The 16,264-nt window shown below is 48.3% G+C and overlaps 1 protein-coding gene across 12 annotated transcripts in view; it reads right to left on the bottom strand.

The window, feature by feature from the left end:
* Window positions 1–16,264, bottom strand: part of Agap1 (ArfGAP with GTPase domain, ankyrin repeat and PH domain 1) — a 436,093-nt gene that overhangs the window by 160,019 nt on the left and 259,810 nt on the right. For all 12 annotated transcript variants that reach the window (XM_029539053.1, XM_021197517.2, XM_029539054.1 and 9 more), the window contains one exon: window positions 7,286–7,390. In XM_029539053.1, coding sequence (XP_029394913.1) covers window positions 7,286–7,390 — 105 coding nt within the window. The remainder of the gene's footprint in view (window positions 1–7,285; window positions 7,391–16,264) is intronic.

The following is a 16,264-nucleotide window of genomic DNA, read 5'->3' as shown; positions in this document are numbered from 1 at the left end:
ACACAGTGCACCTTCTCCTCAGCTTCACTTTTATTTTTAAATCTGATGTGCTGCCCAAGACCTGGAGTACCATAAAGTAAATTCTTTGAGCAGAAGGGAGCTTTGACAGAGACTCTAGCCATGTGGATGAAGAAGCCCGAGTCTTCCAGGGCCCCTGAAAACACAGATACTGTCACAGTAAAGTCACTCCATGGGTGTGACACTGCTTAAACGAACTTACAAGAAATTTGGATGAATGACAAAAATATTTTCCAGGTCACCCAAAGCAAAGGCAAGAGGCCTCCCTTATCCTGCAGAAGACCATGTAACCATGGGACAGCTGGGGAGAGAAGTCTGGATGGCCAAAGGGCTTATTAAGACTCCATGACTCATGAGGGAGTCGGGAGACTGTCCCATGAGCATCTCTCAAGTCGGGCTCTGGAAAGCTGGGTGGTTTCACAGTTACGGCCATTTCTATAGTCCTCCCACGGTTTAAAACTGAGTCTCTCCAGCTCCAAGGAGTCATTTCTGTGTTCCCCAACTGTGGCTTCACACTCTAGGGTTCCTCAGATCAAGAATGCACTAATGCAACATTCTATGTCCCTACCACAGAGTATCCATCAGACTCCACATGCACCTTTTCTCTTCTTGTTGATACTAGGCACTAACTTGAGACTTGAATGTGCCAGCCAGCTGAGCAGTTTACCAGTGAGTGCCTTGTCTGTATAGGATGGCACATTTGCTGAGTAACAACAATTACTACAATTTACTACAACTTTACTACAATTCCAGAGCAAAGTGAGGCAGCCTGCAGCTCCTCTCCACCGCTCACACCCGCCCCCACAGAACAGTCTGCACAGGCTGCAGCACTGAGTGAACTCTTCCCTATATCTTCAGGAACTCAGGCCCTGGAAACTTGAGGGCAGGCGAAGTGGCACAGAGTCCCACTCCTACCTGCCCACCCGCCCACCCACATGCATGCATCCACCCATCCATCCTCACTCCCCCCCCTACCTGTTCCCTCAGCCCTCCATTCCTCCACTACCTGCCCACCTCTACCTACCTGTCCTATGTCCTACCACCAAACCATCTCCTTCCCCACTTAACTGTCTCCCTACCCAACTGTCCATCCCATGAACCCACCTCTCACCACAACTACTCCATCCACTCTACACACCCACCCAACCTGGATGCCACCCTCATGGCAGCAGAGAGCTGGTGTGGAACTATGATACCTGAAGGAGAAGGAATAAAAAGATCAGACTCTCCTGGAGAGAGAAAAAGCCAACACAAAAAAGGTGTTCTTTTGTGGAGAGACAGCAAGCTGCAGAGAGAGAACTTACTCTGAGGAAACCAGGCAGAAATGGGGCCTTCAAGTGCCTTCTGACATGTTCATGCAAGAACAGGCTTGTCTGGCTCACAATTTCACTCCGGGCCTGGAGTCATGGCTGCATACCATGGTTGGACCCATGTGGCAAGGGGGAATGATCACCTTATGGTGTTCAGAAGCAGAGAAAGCTTCAGAAAGGTATTGGGCCCAGTGTCCCCTTTCCAAGGCCTGCCCCCAATGGCCTAGCTTTTTCCTTTTGTAAATCAGCCTTCATTACTTAGACGCTCCATCTCTTCCCAGAGTCCCAGGGCTAGAGACTACATCTCCAACCTGGCTTTTAGGGGACACCTGGCAGAGCATCGAATGCCACTTGCAGTGACAACATTCACATGTCAAGGACTTTGATGTGACACCCACCATGGGCTTACAGTTAGGCCTCTTCCAGGATGTTAGATAGCACGTGTTTCAGGGAGAATACAGGCTTCTGCTCACCCAAAGATGGTCCTTCATCCCAACATGGAGGAAGCCCTGTCCCCAAGGATGCTCTCCTGAGACTCAGAAAAGCCACATGCTCTGTCTACTTTCTACCACCCTCAGAAACTCAAAAAAGTATCAGGTGTGGTGCGGTGCAGTGCGGTCTGTCATTTAGAAACCTCTTCCTGTTCCAAAAGAGGTGTCCCAGACCAGAACAATACTGATGGCAGGCAGCAAGATTCCAACCTTTGATCGTCCATGTTATGTAACATCCTAATCTAACTCTAAGTGAGCTCTCTGTATTGTACTAGTATTTTCAGATGGTAAGACATTATGGTGTGTGTGTGTACGCACGTTTCCTATCCCACTAAGTGAGTCCACTATGGATCACCTGTGTGCACATGTTGTGGTCAACAATCCAAATGGTGAGTTCTAGAACTCAGGCCATCTTGGATCAAGGACCACACAAAGTTATTTAACCCTGACATTCAGTGTGACCACACTCAGAGCAATGCCCCTTAGGCAGTAAGCAATGCTTGTATAAACCAGGCCAGGGAGATGGCAGTGAACAGCGCAGAGCCATGGCACTTAGTCATGAAGGAGCAAACCAGCTCACTATTCATAACACAAGTGACACAAACTGAAGCAGTGTGTCACCAACATGACTCACGGACTATGCTCATGACCGAGATACAGGAAGGCTAGCAGTTTCTTGTCAAATGGCTCTCCATGTGGGAAGGAGAATAAGGTCTTTGGAACCTAGGATCTTGCCGAGGTGGAAGCTGTTCTGATTTCTGCATGGTGCTAGAACAGCTATCCGAGGGCTTTGAGTGTAACTGCATGTTCTCCACAGGAAGTGGGAGGTTTATGCTGGCAGATGTGGGATGTACTGGGGAGGCATGATCAGAGAATCTGCCTCCTCCAACCTCGTCTCCTTGTGATGAACGGGCCAGTGTGCTCTACCTGCAGGGGGCGCTGTGAGAGGAGCTGCTTGCTAAGGCAGGCTCTTTCCCTGGGAAGTTGTCTTTCAGAAGGCCTAGTTAGGAATCATCTCAGATCCCTCTCTGATGTATTAGTCAAACGGTCTCCGGTCTACCTGTGAAATCGTCTGAATTCTGACAACCATTTCCAGTGTAGCTGATTACTGACTCAGAAAAGCACCAAACTGAAGGCATGTAACCATGGTTACATGTAACCATAACAGTACGTGTAATCACCTCTTGTTGTAAGCACGGCCTCGGCTACCTAATCTCTAATAGATCTAGAGAGTCAAAGGTGTCCCTTCTAGAGCCTCATTCCAATTTTGTGATCCAGGGAAGAAAAGCCAGGGCCAATCTGGTTTCAAGAGCGTATCAGTAAGGAGGAGAAGCAGATCTGCATCAGGGCGAAGCGATCCATACAGAGTAGGCTGGTCTGACGCATGGCGAGGGCTGGGGACTGCTGCCACGCCCTTTGCAGGAAGGCAGAGCTGGCCCTGACAGCAGTGTGCTTTCTCACACAGGGTCCCATAGTTTCACGGCCTTGGTTTGCAGGGCTCATTCTTATAGCCCCACTTAGGAAGTCTACCACACAGAGCCGACTCCAAGAGGAGTACTGTCAGCCATGCAACTGGCTGTTCCCCCAACAGACACAGAAGATGAATAGGTGGCCGGGTTGCGATGCAGAGCCCCAGGGCAAAGGTTCTTTCTCATTATCCCTCCGTTTTCCATCACGGTGCTCCCTAAGGCTCATAGTTAAGTCCACAGAGAGGGAACCTAAGGATCTGACAACACATTGCTCTACACCCACCCCATCAGGATGCAGCAATGACCCTTAAGTCCAGGAGACCCTCATATATATATTTCCTCCTTAGGACAGATAAACAAACGCTTTGAGTCTTGGAGTTCTTGGAGATAAGTGATCTAAGGTTCTTTTTCTTAATTATTATTTTATTTCATTTTTTAAAAATAGAGTGTATATTTAGGGCATGGGGAGGGGAGTTAAGAGGGTAGCAGAGGCAGAGAAAGACAGAAGGAGAGAGTAGAGAAGTAGTGGCAAGCTATGGCCATATTGGGGGGGGGGAGGAAATCTTATTTCATGTTTATAAGTGTTTTGCCTGCATGTGTGTCTGTGTACTACATACTCAAGGATGCCAGAAGAAGGTGTTGGATCCCCTAAAACTTGAATTAGAGATGGCTTTGAGCTAAGATCTTCTGGAATAACAGCCAATGCTTTTAAAGCTGAGCCATGCACAGCTAAGATGGGTATTATTATTATTATTATTATTATTATTATTATTATTACTATCTTGGAAAGAGAAACCACAAAAGAGCAAGCCATTCAGTCAAGGCATCAGCATGTTTCACAGAGCCACCAGGCTTGCTCTTGGTTGCTTCAGTGGTGTGTAAAAGCCTGAAGTTGTCAGGGCACATGCTCCAGTAGAGGTAAGCAGCAGACCTGGCTTGTCAGTCCTGGACCAGGGCAGCGGACAGCCCACACCCCTTTATAACTTCCATCCCTTTGCCCAGGACTCCCTCAGTCCTGAGAAAGCTAGGACAGCATGTTCCCTGTGAAGGCATTGATTCTTACCTCAAGTGGGCGTGCTTCCTGTTACCTAACCTCGGTTCTCGGGTTCATTCAGTCAGCATCAGCCGAGAGGGAAAGTGATAGAAGCTGAGTGGGTTTTGGGGGACCCCGGTTTTAGGCCCAACATGTAACTAAGTGATCCCCCTCAGTAGCTTTGGTCTTGGGATGGGTATCTGGCTATATTAGCTTTTCATTTTGCTCAGTTTGATGTAAATTTCTGGGCCCCACACTCCAAAGGGTTGGAAGCCATCCTGAGGGCTGTATTTCCAAACTTCCTACCTAGTGCATGATTCTCTGGGTTCCAGGAAGACAGCTGCCAGCCACACTCAATGACACAGTGCACAACAATGATGGCTAGTGTAGGATCTAAGTGCCAGGCCGTGCAGCCTGTGCCCGGTACTGACCTGATGTTGTACACGCTGTATGGAACACTTTGCCAAGGTGGCTGCTGATTTCACCATCTGGAGCCCCATGGGGTCCTGTGACTACGGTGGGCATTAGTCTGGGAACCACTGTGTTTTAGGGCAAAGCACAGAGCAGAAGTCTGCCATTACATGCTTCTCCAGTGCTTCTGCCATCTCTCCACATACAAAGCAAGGAGGACCAGGGCCTGTGCCACCTAAGCCTGGCGAGAAACTAGGAGAGGAAGCAGGATGGGCTATGGCTAAGGTACCACTGGGCAAGTGTGTTCTTCTGGAGACAACCACTAGGCTTCCCAACAGAAAACAGGAAACTAAGTAGTTTCCTTCCACATATTTCACAGGGACAGAGGTGATATGGTATAGTCTGGGATAAATACAGGGCAGAGAGGTGAGCCACAGCCAAATTTTACTTCTATGGTTCACCAAGTCCCAGCTTTGTTCTCTAAAGCACATGAAGTACCAGAGCTGGTAAGGAAAGGCCTTTGGTGTGACAGGATCTGAGGAAGAAAAAGATCCAAGAAAGGGCAGCCTTCCTTGTAGACTGGGTCGCTGCAGGATAGGGAAGGCCTGCAAAGGCTCATCTCTGTGTGCTCAGGGATGGAGCCTGAGGGTGGAAGAGTTGCTCAAGCACACAGTGCTCAGGACAGCAGCTGAGGAAAAGGCGTGGGCCCTGTTACAGGTGGGTCTCCAGCATCAGACATCCCATCCTTCCTCCATCAAGGCCCCCTGGAGAGCCAAAGCTATTCCCAAGATGAGCTTGAGATACAGCCATACAAAGAGGTTCCACATCCAATAAAGAACATCTATCCACACATGAATACAACTGCACCTTAGAATATAGAATATGAATATATGTATACTATGTATCTTCTATACACACACACACACACACACACACACACACCACAGACAGACACACACACACACAACGTTAGGATGGGGATATATACCAATATACCCAGTCACTCTGAAAACACCATATGAAATGTCCTGCTTAGCCCAACCCATCTGAGTCCCATGCACTTGGGCGAACTCATCTATGACAGGGTCTGTTTCATAGTCACATGCTGGCCACCTTCATAGCTCTGTTGAATATGGTACTGAAAACGGCAGAGTGGCAGTATTGGAATGTTTCATGCTGATGTCCAGTCAAAATATCCTGCATGGACCACTGTAAGTCAGACACTGCCTGCAGATTACAGTCAGGCATGGCAGGCACCTCATTAGCACTACAAGCCAGCCAGCGACAGGGACTGAAACAGGTGCTCTCTAGGTATAGCTACTGCTATGAAGCCAGGGGGAGAATGTCACGGCAGCACTAACACACAAAAAGATACTAGCGGTGGGGGTGGGGGGTGGGAGGGAAGATGTTTTAAAAAGGTGAATGTTCTTGAGTGTGCAGGGGAGAGGCCTCTCCCAAAAGGCTTTTGGGGGAGAAAAATGTGCATACAGACCCCAGGAATATGACATGCATGCTTAAGCCAGTAATATCATATAGGTAGACGCTTTAGCTCTGCAAACTGATTACTGGGAGTCTGTGTTAAAGAGACAGATAAGGACCAAGGAGATATCAGGAGCAAGCCCGTGCAGACTTACTTGTATAATAATGAGGGAGGTCAAACCTACTCATTCGTTTATTCATTCACTTACTGCCAATGTTTTATTGTTGTTAGATACTGTTGAACCACGCAGACTACATCCATGCAGAGGTAAGCGGAGTACTATATAAACATCAAAATGGTGCCCCGTACTTGCTTTCATGGAAGAACGCACGTGACCTATCACTGCAGAGGTGAGCGGGCTGTGAGACGTGTTCTGTCAGTGGAAGCACCAAGGCCACGTGCACAGACACCTAGGCCTGCACTCCCACCATGCACAACCAGGGGGCACTTTCGACTTCCACTCAGTATGCTTATTTTAAACTTTTTGTTAACAATCGCAATTTTTAAATTATTTCAGTTTTTAAATCTGTAATAGCTCAACAGGGTGGCAAAACCCAATGGCCAATTCTCCACCTACGCAGTTCATGGAATGAAAACAAACATTCCCACCTTAAAAGTGTTCACTGTGGACAGAATGACTGGATGTCTGCCCGCTTTCAGACCCTTACAGAAGTCAGGCAAGTAACACACGCTAAGGAGAACAGTTGCCAACCTTCTAAGCTGAAACCTGTGTTTTACCTCAGCAGGAAAACCGTGGTGAATGACATCGAGGCCTGGCTCTGCTCGCAGGTGTTCAGAGCCTGGCCTGAGGTCAGCTGCAGCTGCTGTAGTGCAGGTTTTCAGACACTCCCGCGGCTCACCCCACTTTGCCACTCTCATTTAAGATGCTACTTCATAAGCAATGTGTCCTGTAATACGCTACAGAACGGAGAGCCCTGGACTCATGGGTGAAGGGGTGGGAGTCTGAGGGCCTGGCTGCCTTGTCTCCCTCTCAGGGGATCTAATACCACTGTCCTCAGTGTGAAGGCAGGGGCGGGGAGGCCCTTGCTACCACCTCTGACCCACATACTCACATGTAAACTGGGGTGGTAGGTCAGGACACCGTTGTCGCACAGAGTGACGTACTTCTTTTTCCACTCTTTGTTCAGTGACTTGCCACTTCGCTTCAGCAGCATGCCCTGTGGGGGAGAGGAAGGCACTGTGTAAGTGGAGGAAGGCGTACAGACTTGGTGTGGATCTGCTTTTCCACGGAACATTATCCTTGCTGTTAGACTGAATTTGGGTTTTCTTCTCTTTCCTAGTCAACGGTGGAGGTGATACCTGAACTTTGTGACAGGCTCTTCTCCGTCCATTGTGGACGGACAGCTGCATCCACCAAACAGCCCACAGAACTCATCCACATTGAGTGGGAAATGCCTAATGAAAAGGCGCTTTGATTCTTTGCTTGTTGGTTTTTTGTGGCACTGGGAAGTGAACACTAGGCCTTGCACATTCAAGGAAAATGCTCTACAATGTACCATGCCCCGCCCCCGCCCCGCCCCCGCCCCGCCCCCGCCCCAGGAGTAACATTTTAAACACAGAACCCAAATTGCCTTCTCTGATAAGAAGGCAGCAGTGATTGTTTCACCGTAATTTTATAAACACTACAATTTCATGTTACAATTTCTTTACAGAATTTTAATTTATTCAAACTGAAATTCCATTTGCAAACTTTAGTAACAACACTGGGTGGGTGAGCAGTGTGTAATTCACCTCGATCGATTTTTAATGAAGTCCCATTAAGATTTCTGGGAAAGCTTTCAGAATTCGAAGCTGACATATTTTGGAGCTCATATGTGGTCTGGCCTTCCCTGGATGGCTGCTGCGGATGCGGGCCTGGCCTAAGTGCCAATTCCCAGCACATCCTGCACCTGTTCATGGCTTTCCTGGGAGTCGACAATGGATGGGCAATCCCGAGTGGGGGTCAGGCCAACACTCCAGCCTTGTCCACTCCTGTACATTCTAACTCTGCACGTGTGCAGACAGGAAGGCTCCTGCCTGTCAATAAACTGCTGCAATTACGATGCTGAGAAGGTGTGTGCCTAACACTAGCTAATTAAGACAGTCTTAGGAAGCAGGAAGCTAAGGTTCTCAAATACACCTTGACCCCTTGGGGACACAGAGGCAGCCTCCCCTACCTTCCTGATCCTGCTCTTCCCCAGGATCTGCACAGGAGACAGGGAGAAGCTCCCTCGTCAATTACCAACACTGTGAGAACACGGCTGTTTACTCGAACCATAAACAGGCTTCAGATCCCAGCCTGAGCATCTGGTACCCGTCACTGGGTGATCCGAACAACCCACAAATGGACCTCTGGACGGCCATGGCTCTGCAAGACCTTATCATGTGAAGAAAGCTCGTGGCCAAAAGCAACCCAGGGGAAAATGTTTATGTGAAAACTAAAGTGACAGAAGCTGCCAAAAGGACAAGAGACAGTAACACCCCCACAGGAGACACCCCCAGGGACACAATAATAAACCAGCATCCTTTATGCCCCACGGGCAACTCCAGTTCTTAACCCAGCAACACAAGGCCACACCCAAGTTCTCCCATGGCCTCACATTTTCCCATCATCCACTTCAGATGGAATTTCAACAATACAGAGGGCTGGGGGTCACGGCAATGTCACTGGAAGATTAGGGCGGCTGCGGGCTTCAGAAGGCCATGTCCCTGCCTGCTCAGGCAAGCGCCTGCAGATGTCTAACACAACTCCTTTGGGAGGCTCGTGGGCACTTTCATGAGCCAGCCTATGCTTCTAATTATCCTTTCACTAGTGAAGGCTACAGAGAAAAGGAGGAGAAACTGGCCAGGCTGGAGGCATGTGGAGAGGCCCTCCCAGTTATCTGGGGACTAAAAGAAGTAATCTATTTTTTAAAAAGTCTTTTTTTCTTTATTTTGGTTTAACATTCATTTCTTTATCATTTGTTTGCCACTGTGTGTGCAGGAGCTAGGTGAGCAAACTGTTTGCAAGGCTAAGCTCCCTCCTTTGACCATGAGGGGTCCAGGGATTGAACTCAGGTTACTAGACTTGGCAGCAGATGTCTTTACTTGCTCAGACAACTTGCTGGCTCCAAGGTGATTGTCTTGATCAATTTTGTTGCTAGGAAAATAATGTCACCAGGATGGAAAACGTGAATGTTGACCAATTGTGAATAAATCATCCTGCTCCTTAGAGGACAGTGCTGCCTGACTCTGTTATATTAGCTCAACACTGTAAGAGGAGGTGGGCCTGAGAAGACCGACCTAAGGGCCACCTCTTTCTGCCTGCCCGACTTGGCTCCACTGATGTAAAAATATCTCCTTCTACCTCTGCCCTACAGGAGAGACTGAGAACCCCAACTTTACTGTTCACACATCCTGTCTGTGGTCAGCAGGGCCTTGAAGGCCTTTTCCCTCCATGGCTTAAACAACGGCCTAGTACACCAAAGTGCTCACTCTCTCTTGAGCATCCACCAGCCACAGGCTAGAGGCAGCAAAGGCAAGAACACAAGGTTTCCCCCTGGAGACAACACTCTGGGTCACACAGGAAAACTCATACCTAACAACTGTGAAAGGGCAGGCCTCCCATTCTCTAGTCTTCAGTCAAGGTGAACAAAGCATTCTCACAGCAGACTCTTGAGTGTCTCAGCCATTGCCTGACCCAACGCCCACAGGCTGGAACCACCAGCTTCCTAAGCCCAAATATGAAGGCCGGTGCCTAGCATACCCAGCGGGCACCTGTGATGGGGATTCCCTCCAGAGCAAAGTAAGATCACATGACTGTGAAGGCGGGCACCTCTCTGCTTCACAGCTCTGCAGTTTGCAGAGATGTTCTTTCGCTACTAAGGAGTTCCAGCTTAGCTAAGGAAAAGGACTGGATGGCCTTTCTTTCCAGGCTGGCCTGGAGACCCTGCCTGACTCTGAAATTTCCACAGAACATAATGTACTCAAGCTGGACACCGTGGTGCATGCCTTTCATCCCAACAATAGGACGGGAGAAAGAGCAAAATGTCTGTGAGTTCAAAGCCAGCCTGCCTTACATGGTGAGTTCTAGGGCTACAATAGTAAAACTGTCTTTAAAACAAAACAAAAAGTAAACAAACAAAACAACTTACAAAAACATTCAGAGTGAGGAAAAGCAGGGCCACCACTCTATCGACTGCAGAAAATGTAAACACACTGCTTAGGCCTTACTGCATCTGCCTCCACAGGAGGGGTTCCAGCGGCTACCCTGACAGCAGGCAGAAGCACCCAGGACTCTCAACATTTCTCAGGCAGGAAGAAAACTGGTGTGTATGATGGGAATCAATCTCTTCCTACAAGCAAACTCCAGGGGCAGAGTGGACGGGGCTGAAGGAACACTAGAAAATCTCCATCACGTCACGTGCTCCTCTTGTCAGGGTGTGCAGTAGAGAAACGGAGGGTAGGCTAGCCCCTGAAAGCAAATATGGAAGGTCCGGAGAGACAACACGGAGCAGTAGTGTCAAGAGACAGGTAATCCAATGCTAGCTAGGCCACAGGCTGCATGAGAACTGCACACAACACACTGAGAGTCACGTTCCAACATGTGGCAGCAGCTTCCTCGGTAGAATAGGTCTCCATAGCACACAGCTCCTGATGAGGCCTCAATCGGACAGCCAGCATAGGACTGGCCAAGTGGGGACATCCTGCCCACACAGTTCTGCTACTCAAAGGTCTCACAAACACAAGCCATTTCCCTTGTGAGTGTCACCAGGCCTGGAAATTCTAAAATGTGAAATGCATTATGATAACCACTTTATGGCCAGCAGACACAGACGCAAGGCAGGGTAATGGTACAGAGAGGTAAGACCTAAAACAAAGAGGAACCTCCTTCTTGACAGCTACACACAGAGGCTAGAGGAAGACATGGTGTGGCTCCTTCCATCTTGGGACCAAATATATGCCTGGATTCTCTTGCAAAGAAGTTTTCAACAAGTCCTAGCACCCTTTTTGGGCCCATGTTAACAACAGTTGTTCCCCTAATTTGTTTTTATTCTTCAAGGCTATGCTCATTTGATAGGGTATAATCAGAGTCATCAATGAACCCCAATTGATGATGCCCAGGGATCACATGATTAAAACATGTCTTCTTCTTCCTTCTGCAGTTCATCTAGAGCAGCGATCACTGTTTCAGACTAAAGAGCTAGAAGTTACACCATAAAGCGCTGCATCTGCTAGGAGGGTATGTTGTGCAATCTCTGCTTATGGTCCTACAAGCTCTACTAGGACATGGAGTAGCCAGGGAGTCCCAGGGTGGACAGGGCCTGCGGTGGGCTTAGAGTTCTATGATCTGCCAGCCTGAACTCTCACCTATCGCTAACAACCAAGACAAAGTGGCAAACCACACAAACAGCTCATTTGAAACTCTCAGGACACAAAGTCATAGTCCCGCCAGCCAGGAGATGACAGAGGCCGGAAGGCTCCTGGCTGTCTAGACACAGGCTGCGGCTCCCATCGGTGCGTGCAAACGACCCTTATGATTCTAAATCTCTTTGAGTGGCTATAACCTAGGGCAAAGCTGCATGGCAGACCGTCAAGATGCATCCTTTGTCCATCTTTCAGACGCCAATCTGGTACACGTGAAGACAATCCTCAGTTTAGAGGGTTCTTGCCGGCCAGCATTGCCATCCAGCTGAGAATGCTTTACTTCAATGGGGGGTGGTGGTGGTGGTGGTGGTGTGTGAAAGCCAGAGTGTGCAAGCAACTGCTTGCTTGCACAGAAAGCCTGAGAGCACTAATACATTGTGTAACTCCATCATCTCTCAGTGACTGAGCTGCCCAGGTGACCCAAGTCAACCCATGGCACCCGAGGAACAAGGGATACTTCTTAAAGTCCATAAGGGGGCCAGAGAGATGGCTCAGCAGTTAAAGAGCTATTGTGCCTCTTTCAGGACTCAAGTTTAGTTCCCAGCACCTATGTGGGATGGCTCAGTCCTCTGCACTTCCAGTTTTGGTGCTTCTGACTTCCTCTTCTGGCTCCTGTTAGCACCTGTGCTCACATGCTCCTGCCGACTCCTCTTTGTCCTAAGCTATGGTGTCACAATAGATGACAAAATGACTGTTCTCTTGATCAGTCCATTCCAGAGGTGGATTAATGCAAATTGGCATCCTGTACCACTGTATATGGAAAACAAATAGCTCCTGGCTACTATAGTTCCTGGCCTTAGTGTGGACTCAGTCAGGAAGCCAGGAAGACTCAGGAATGTTAGTGGAGCTTTGTGGGGAAGGACACTGTGTCCCCTGAGGCTGGGCAAGGGGGACCAGGCCACAGGCAAGCAGAAACTTCAGTACACCCACAACCCAAGTGCCATGTAAAATTCCATCATGGACCTGTGCACACAGCAGTAGATTTTCACACTGAATTCTGAAAGGACTGTTGGCCCCAACTATAGGGAAAGAAGAAAGGGCCAAGTGAGTTTCTGACCAGAGAAGTAGAGAAGATAACCCCAAATCTAAACACCACCCATCACAAAAATAGTGTCTTGGTGCTAGCTTCCTCTACCAGTGGGAACCGATAGGCGAAGACCTGGCCTCAGAGTTTAGATCAAATGCAGACAACAGTGGCAGATGAGAGCAGGAATGAATGAGGGTCTTATGCAAGATATGGCAGTCTGATCCTTTCTTCAGACCTGGGAAAAATTCCAATATTATAATCAGTTGCCCTAGTTGGGGCTAGGGATGGTGGACAGGTTTCTGTGCCACAGAATGGACTATACCTTGATACAACAAAGGCCAACAAGAGTTTTTGTTTTTAAAAAGACCATACAACCTTGAACTAAAATACTATAAAGTTCAGAATGAAGCCTGCTACCTGGACCCTGACTCTAGGTACGTCAGGAAGGAGGCAGGGCGAGGTAGCCACACATCCCTTAATGCAGGTCATTTCCTGAAGAGGAGAAAAGAAACAAGGACCCAGGATTCCCTGTGCCCAGGGCAAGGTACGTTAGGAACAGGTATCTGGCTGAACTTCACAACTCCCTTGCGCCAGCTAGCACCACCTGTGCCTGGTTCCTCTCTACCTTTGTACAATGTAGAGATCTGTTGTACTCTGCACTGGATCGCTGCTACATGGTATGTGGGTGTGATAATTCAGTTCATCTCCTGAATCTCCTGCCTCAGACAGTGAGAGCTGGCCCAAGGACTTCATCCAGGTGTGCCTGTGAAGGGGACGACATCATGTACTTCCAGCCTGAAGCTCCAAAGACTTGAGACTCTGGGGATGCTGGGATGGGCTATATGGGAGGGCACACTGAAGATACAAGAGTTCAGAGAAGACCTGTGAAAACCCAGCCCTGGTGGTGTTTGTACCCAGATGTCTCTGGTTCAATTTAACTAGTAGATTGTGGGGTCATCTGTACTAGTTCCATCCTCAGCTTGCCAGAGCTGGACAGATCTGACTTCATTCCCCCCCTGGGATGTCAAGACTTTCCAGCTACAGGTGGTGGGATGGGAAGGCCCTGAGACTGCCTGAAGGGAGCAAGGAAGGAAGGAAGGCTGAAGGTACCTGAAGGAAGGCTGTCACTGCTGTCTTGCTGACCTCTGCCCCCTCCTTTCTGATGTTCTGTACACGTGAATGAAGGACTTTGGCACTCCAGCCCCAGAGGTATGTAGAGTGCACAGAGGAGCTGGTGCCCTCATAACCCCAACAGTCTGGTAAATAAATTTAAATTGTTTTAAATCACCGGGATTTGGTTCGATTGCATAGCACTCCATAGCCAAAACACCAGGCAGGGACAGAATCAGGCAGCTGGGCTTCTGCTTACAGCCTGGAGGCTTTTGGTCTCCCTGGGAACCACTTCCCCAGTAGTCCAACCATAAGGCTCTGCAGCTTCTATGTTTGTTTAAGAAATTCAAGGGCTTTGGTGACAGCTTGCATTACTCCTTGCAAGTGGCCAGTGTTATCTAATTGCCTCACCTGATTCACTGACTCACTGTAAAGACTGCAATTCAAATGATCTACAACCGAAACCATCAGGGTCTCAGGAAGGGATGTGTCCCTTTTTGCTTAGGTGTCCTGTGGCACAGCAGCAAAAAGCAGGGCTGTCTACCACACTGCAATCTCTTTATTCGTTGTGTGTGCTTCTAGTCCCAAGAGGTCATTGAAAGCCAAAAGCAATGTTAAGTGTACAAGCTTTAAATAACTTACTAAGTTAATGTAATGAATGTAAGTGAGATCTGAAATCCATCACTCACTGCTTGCTGCAGCCCCAAGCTGTGATAAAACACCACTCATAAATTTATATTAAAACTCTGCTCGATAGCAATTATTTACCAACAAAGATTTATTGACTGCATTAGAGGCTGGGGGTCTTTCCCAGTCAAATCAGCCTTCGAGTCTCAGGGGCTGAATAGCGTTGGTCTCCATTCAGACAAGGTTTGCGGTGACAAATAGGGAACAGTTGATGGCTGGGCTCCACCACAGTAGTGGAGTACCAGCTGAGACACAGCCACCCATGCAAAGTCCAGATAATCTGCCAGCTCGGCCAGCACATGTGCCTTCCTTCCAGGCAGAATGCCTGCTACCTGGCTTAACATACAATTGGCCCATGCATGCATGTGTCTGGTTTAAGAAAAGCACATATGAGATTGAGCAGGGACCAAAAATGTGTATGAGAGAGGGCTGATGGTTTTTTTCCCCCCTTAGTTAAGTGTAAAAGGTAACAGTATGCCAGGAATGTGGGAAGTTTCCACTTAGCCAAAAACAAGTGACGTTTATTAGACGTCCTTACTACAGAGCCAGCAGTTCAGAAGGCTGATGTGTCAAGGTGACTGTAGTCTCTGAAGGCGCACCATGAAAGAGCTCTCAGAAACGAATGAAAACCCAAACAAACAAAGAGTGTGGTTTGAGTTCTGTATGGTTCTAAAGCAAGCCAGAGTCATGTCTGAACCACTTGAGAAGATTCTCATTACAAGAGCTAAAGGCTTCTGTGATTTTGTACAACATCTCAGAGGAACATGAGCTGCTCAAGCTGACATCCCAAAGACCTGGCTGCCAATCACTGAACTGATAGATCTACAATAGACTTTCTCATTCTAATTAAGAGTTCCCTCAAACACTGTCAGTCAGCTGGCTATCACTGTGACATATAATCCCCAAGAGGACCAGTTTCTGAGAAAGGTTTATTTTAGCTTCTAGTTGTATGAGTTTCATTCCAGGGTCTCTTAGCTCCATTGCTGTGAGCCTCTGACAGAGCTCATCAGGATGAGGGTTCATAGTGGCCTGGTCACCTCACCAGGGTAGCAAAGCAGCAGACAGGCAGAGGTGGCCGACTTATTATCACCCTGCAGGACATATACCCAATGACCTAACTCTCCAGATGGGCCCTGTGTTTTCACAGTTCCAGCATCTCTCTACAGTGCCACAGGTTGGTGAACAAGCCTTCCAAACATGGGACTTCAGGGACACTTATACAAATCATAGCATGTGTGTTACAAGTGGCTGTAAAAGACAAGTGGTAGGTGTTTGGAATTTCATTGCCAGAAACCTGGCTGGCACAGGCCCTGAGCCAGAAGTGCCATGTTTAATGTATCCCCCGCATCCAAAGCACAAGTGGCCCACCCTACTCTACCTTCTCAATGTGCAAAGCAGCCTCATGCAGGTAATAATATCTATGTTTCCAAGGAGAGGCCAGGACCTCAAGGCATAGAAAACGGAGGTGTTGCACCTCTGTGGAGGCCTTGGGGGTGGGAGGGAGCTAGGCATCTCTCTTGCCAGTCAATCACTCTGGCACTGCTAGAGTCAGTGCTGATCCTCAGCATTATTGTATACTTACACCTGACCTGTATCAACTATAAGGCTTTCGTGGCCTTTATCTGTTTGCATAGTGAGAAATTTAAGGGCTCTGTGATACCTTAAATTATGCCTCTTGTTGCACTCAGAAATGGCCAGGGTTGATCTAATAGCTGTACTTCAGTTACTGATGCATCTGGGAGACTGTGATTGTAATGATCCCCAACTAAAGCCCATCAGAGTCCCAGGCGGGTGCTTATGTTATGTTCAGAAACTGTCTTTG

Source organism: Mus pahari, chromosome 5 (genome assembly GCF_900095145.1).
Source record: "Mus pahari chromosome 5, PAHARI_EIJ_v1.1, whole genome shotgun sequence".
NCBI classification, from domain to species: Eukaryota; Metazoa; Chordata; class Mammalia; order Rodentia; family Muridae; genus Mus; species Mus pahari.
Note: the sequence above shows the minus strand (reverse complement) of the source record. Positions and strands in the feature narration are given on the sequence as shown.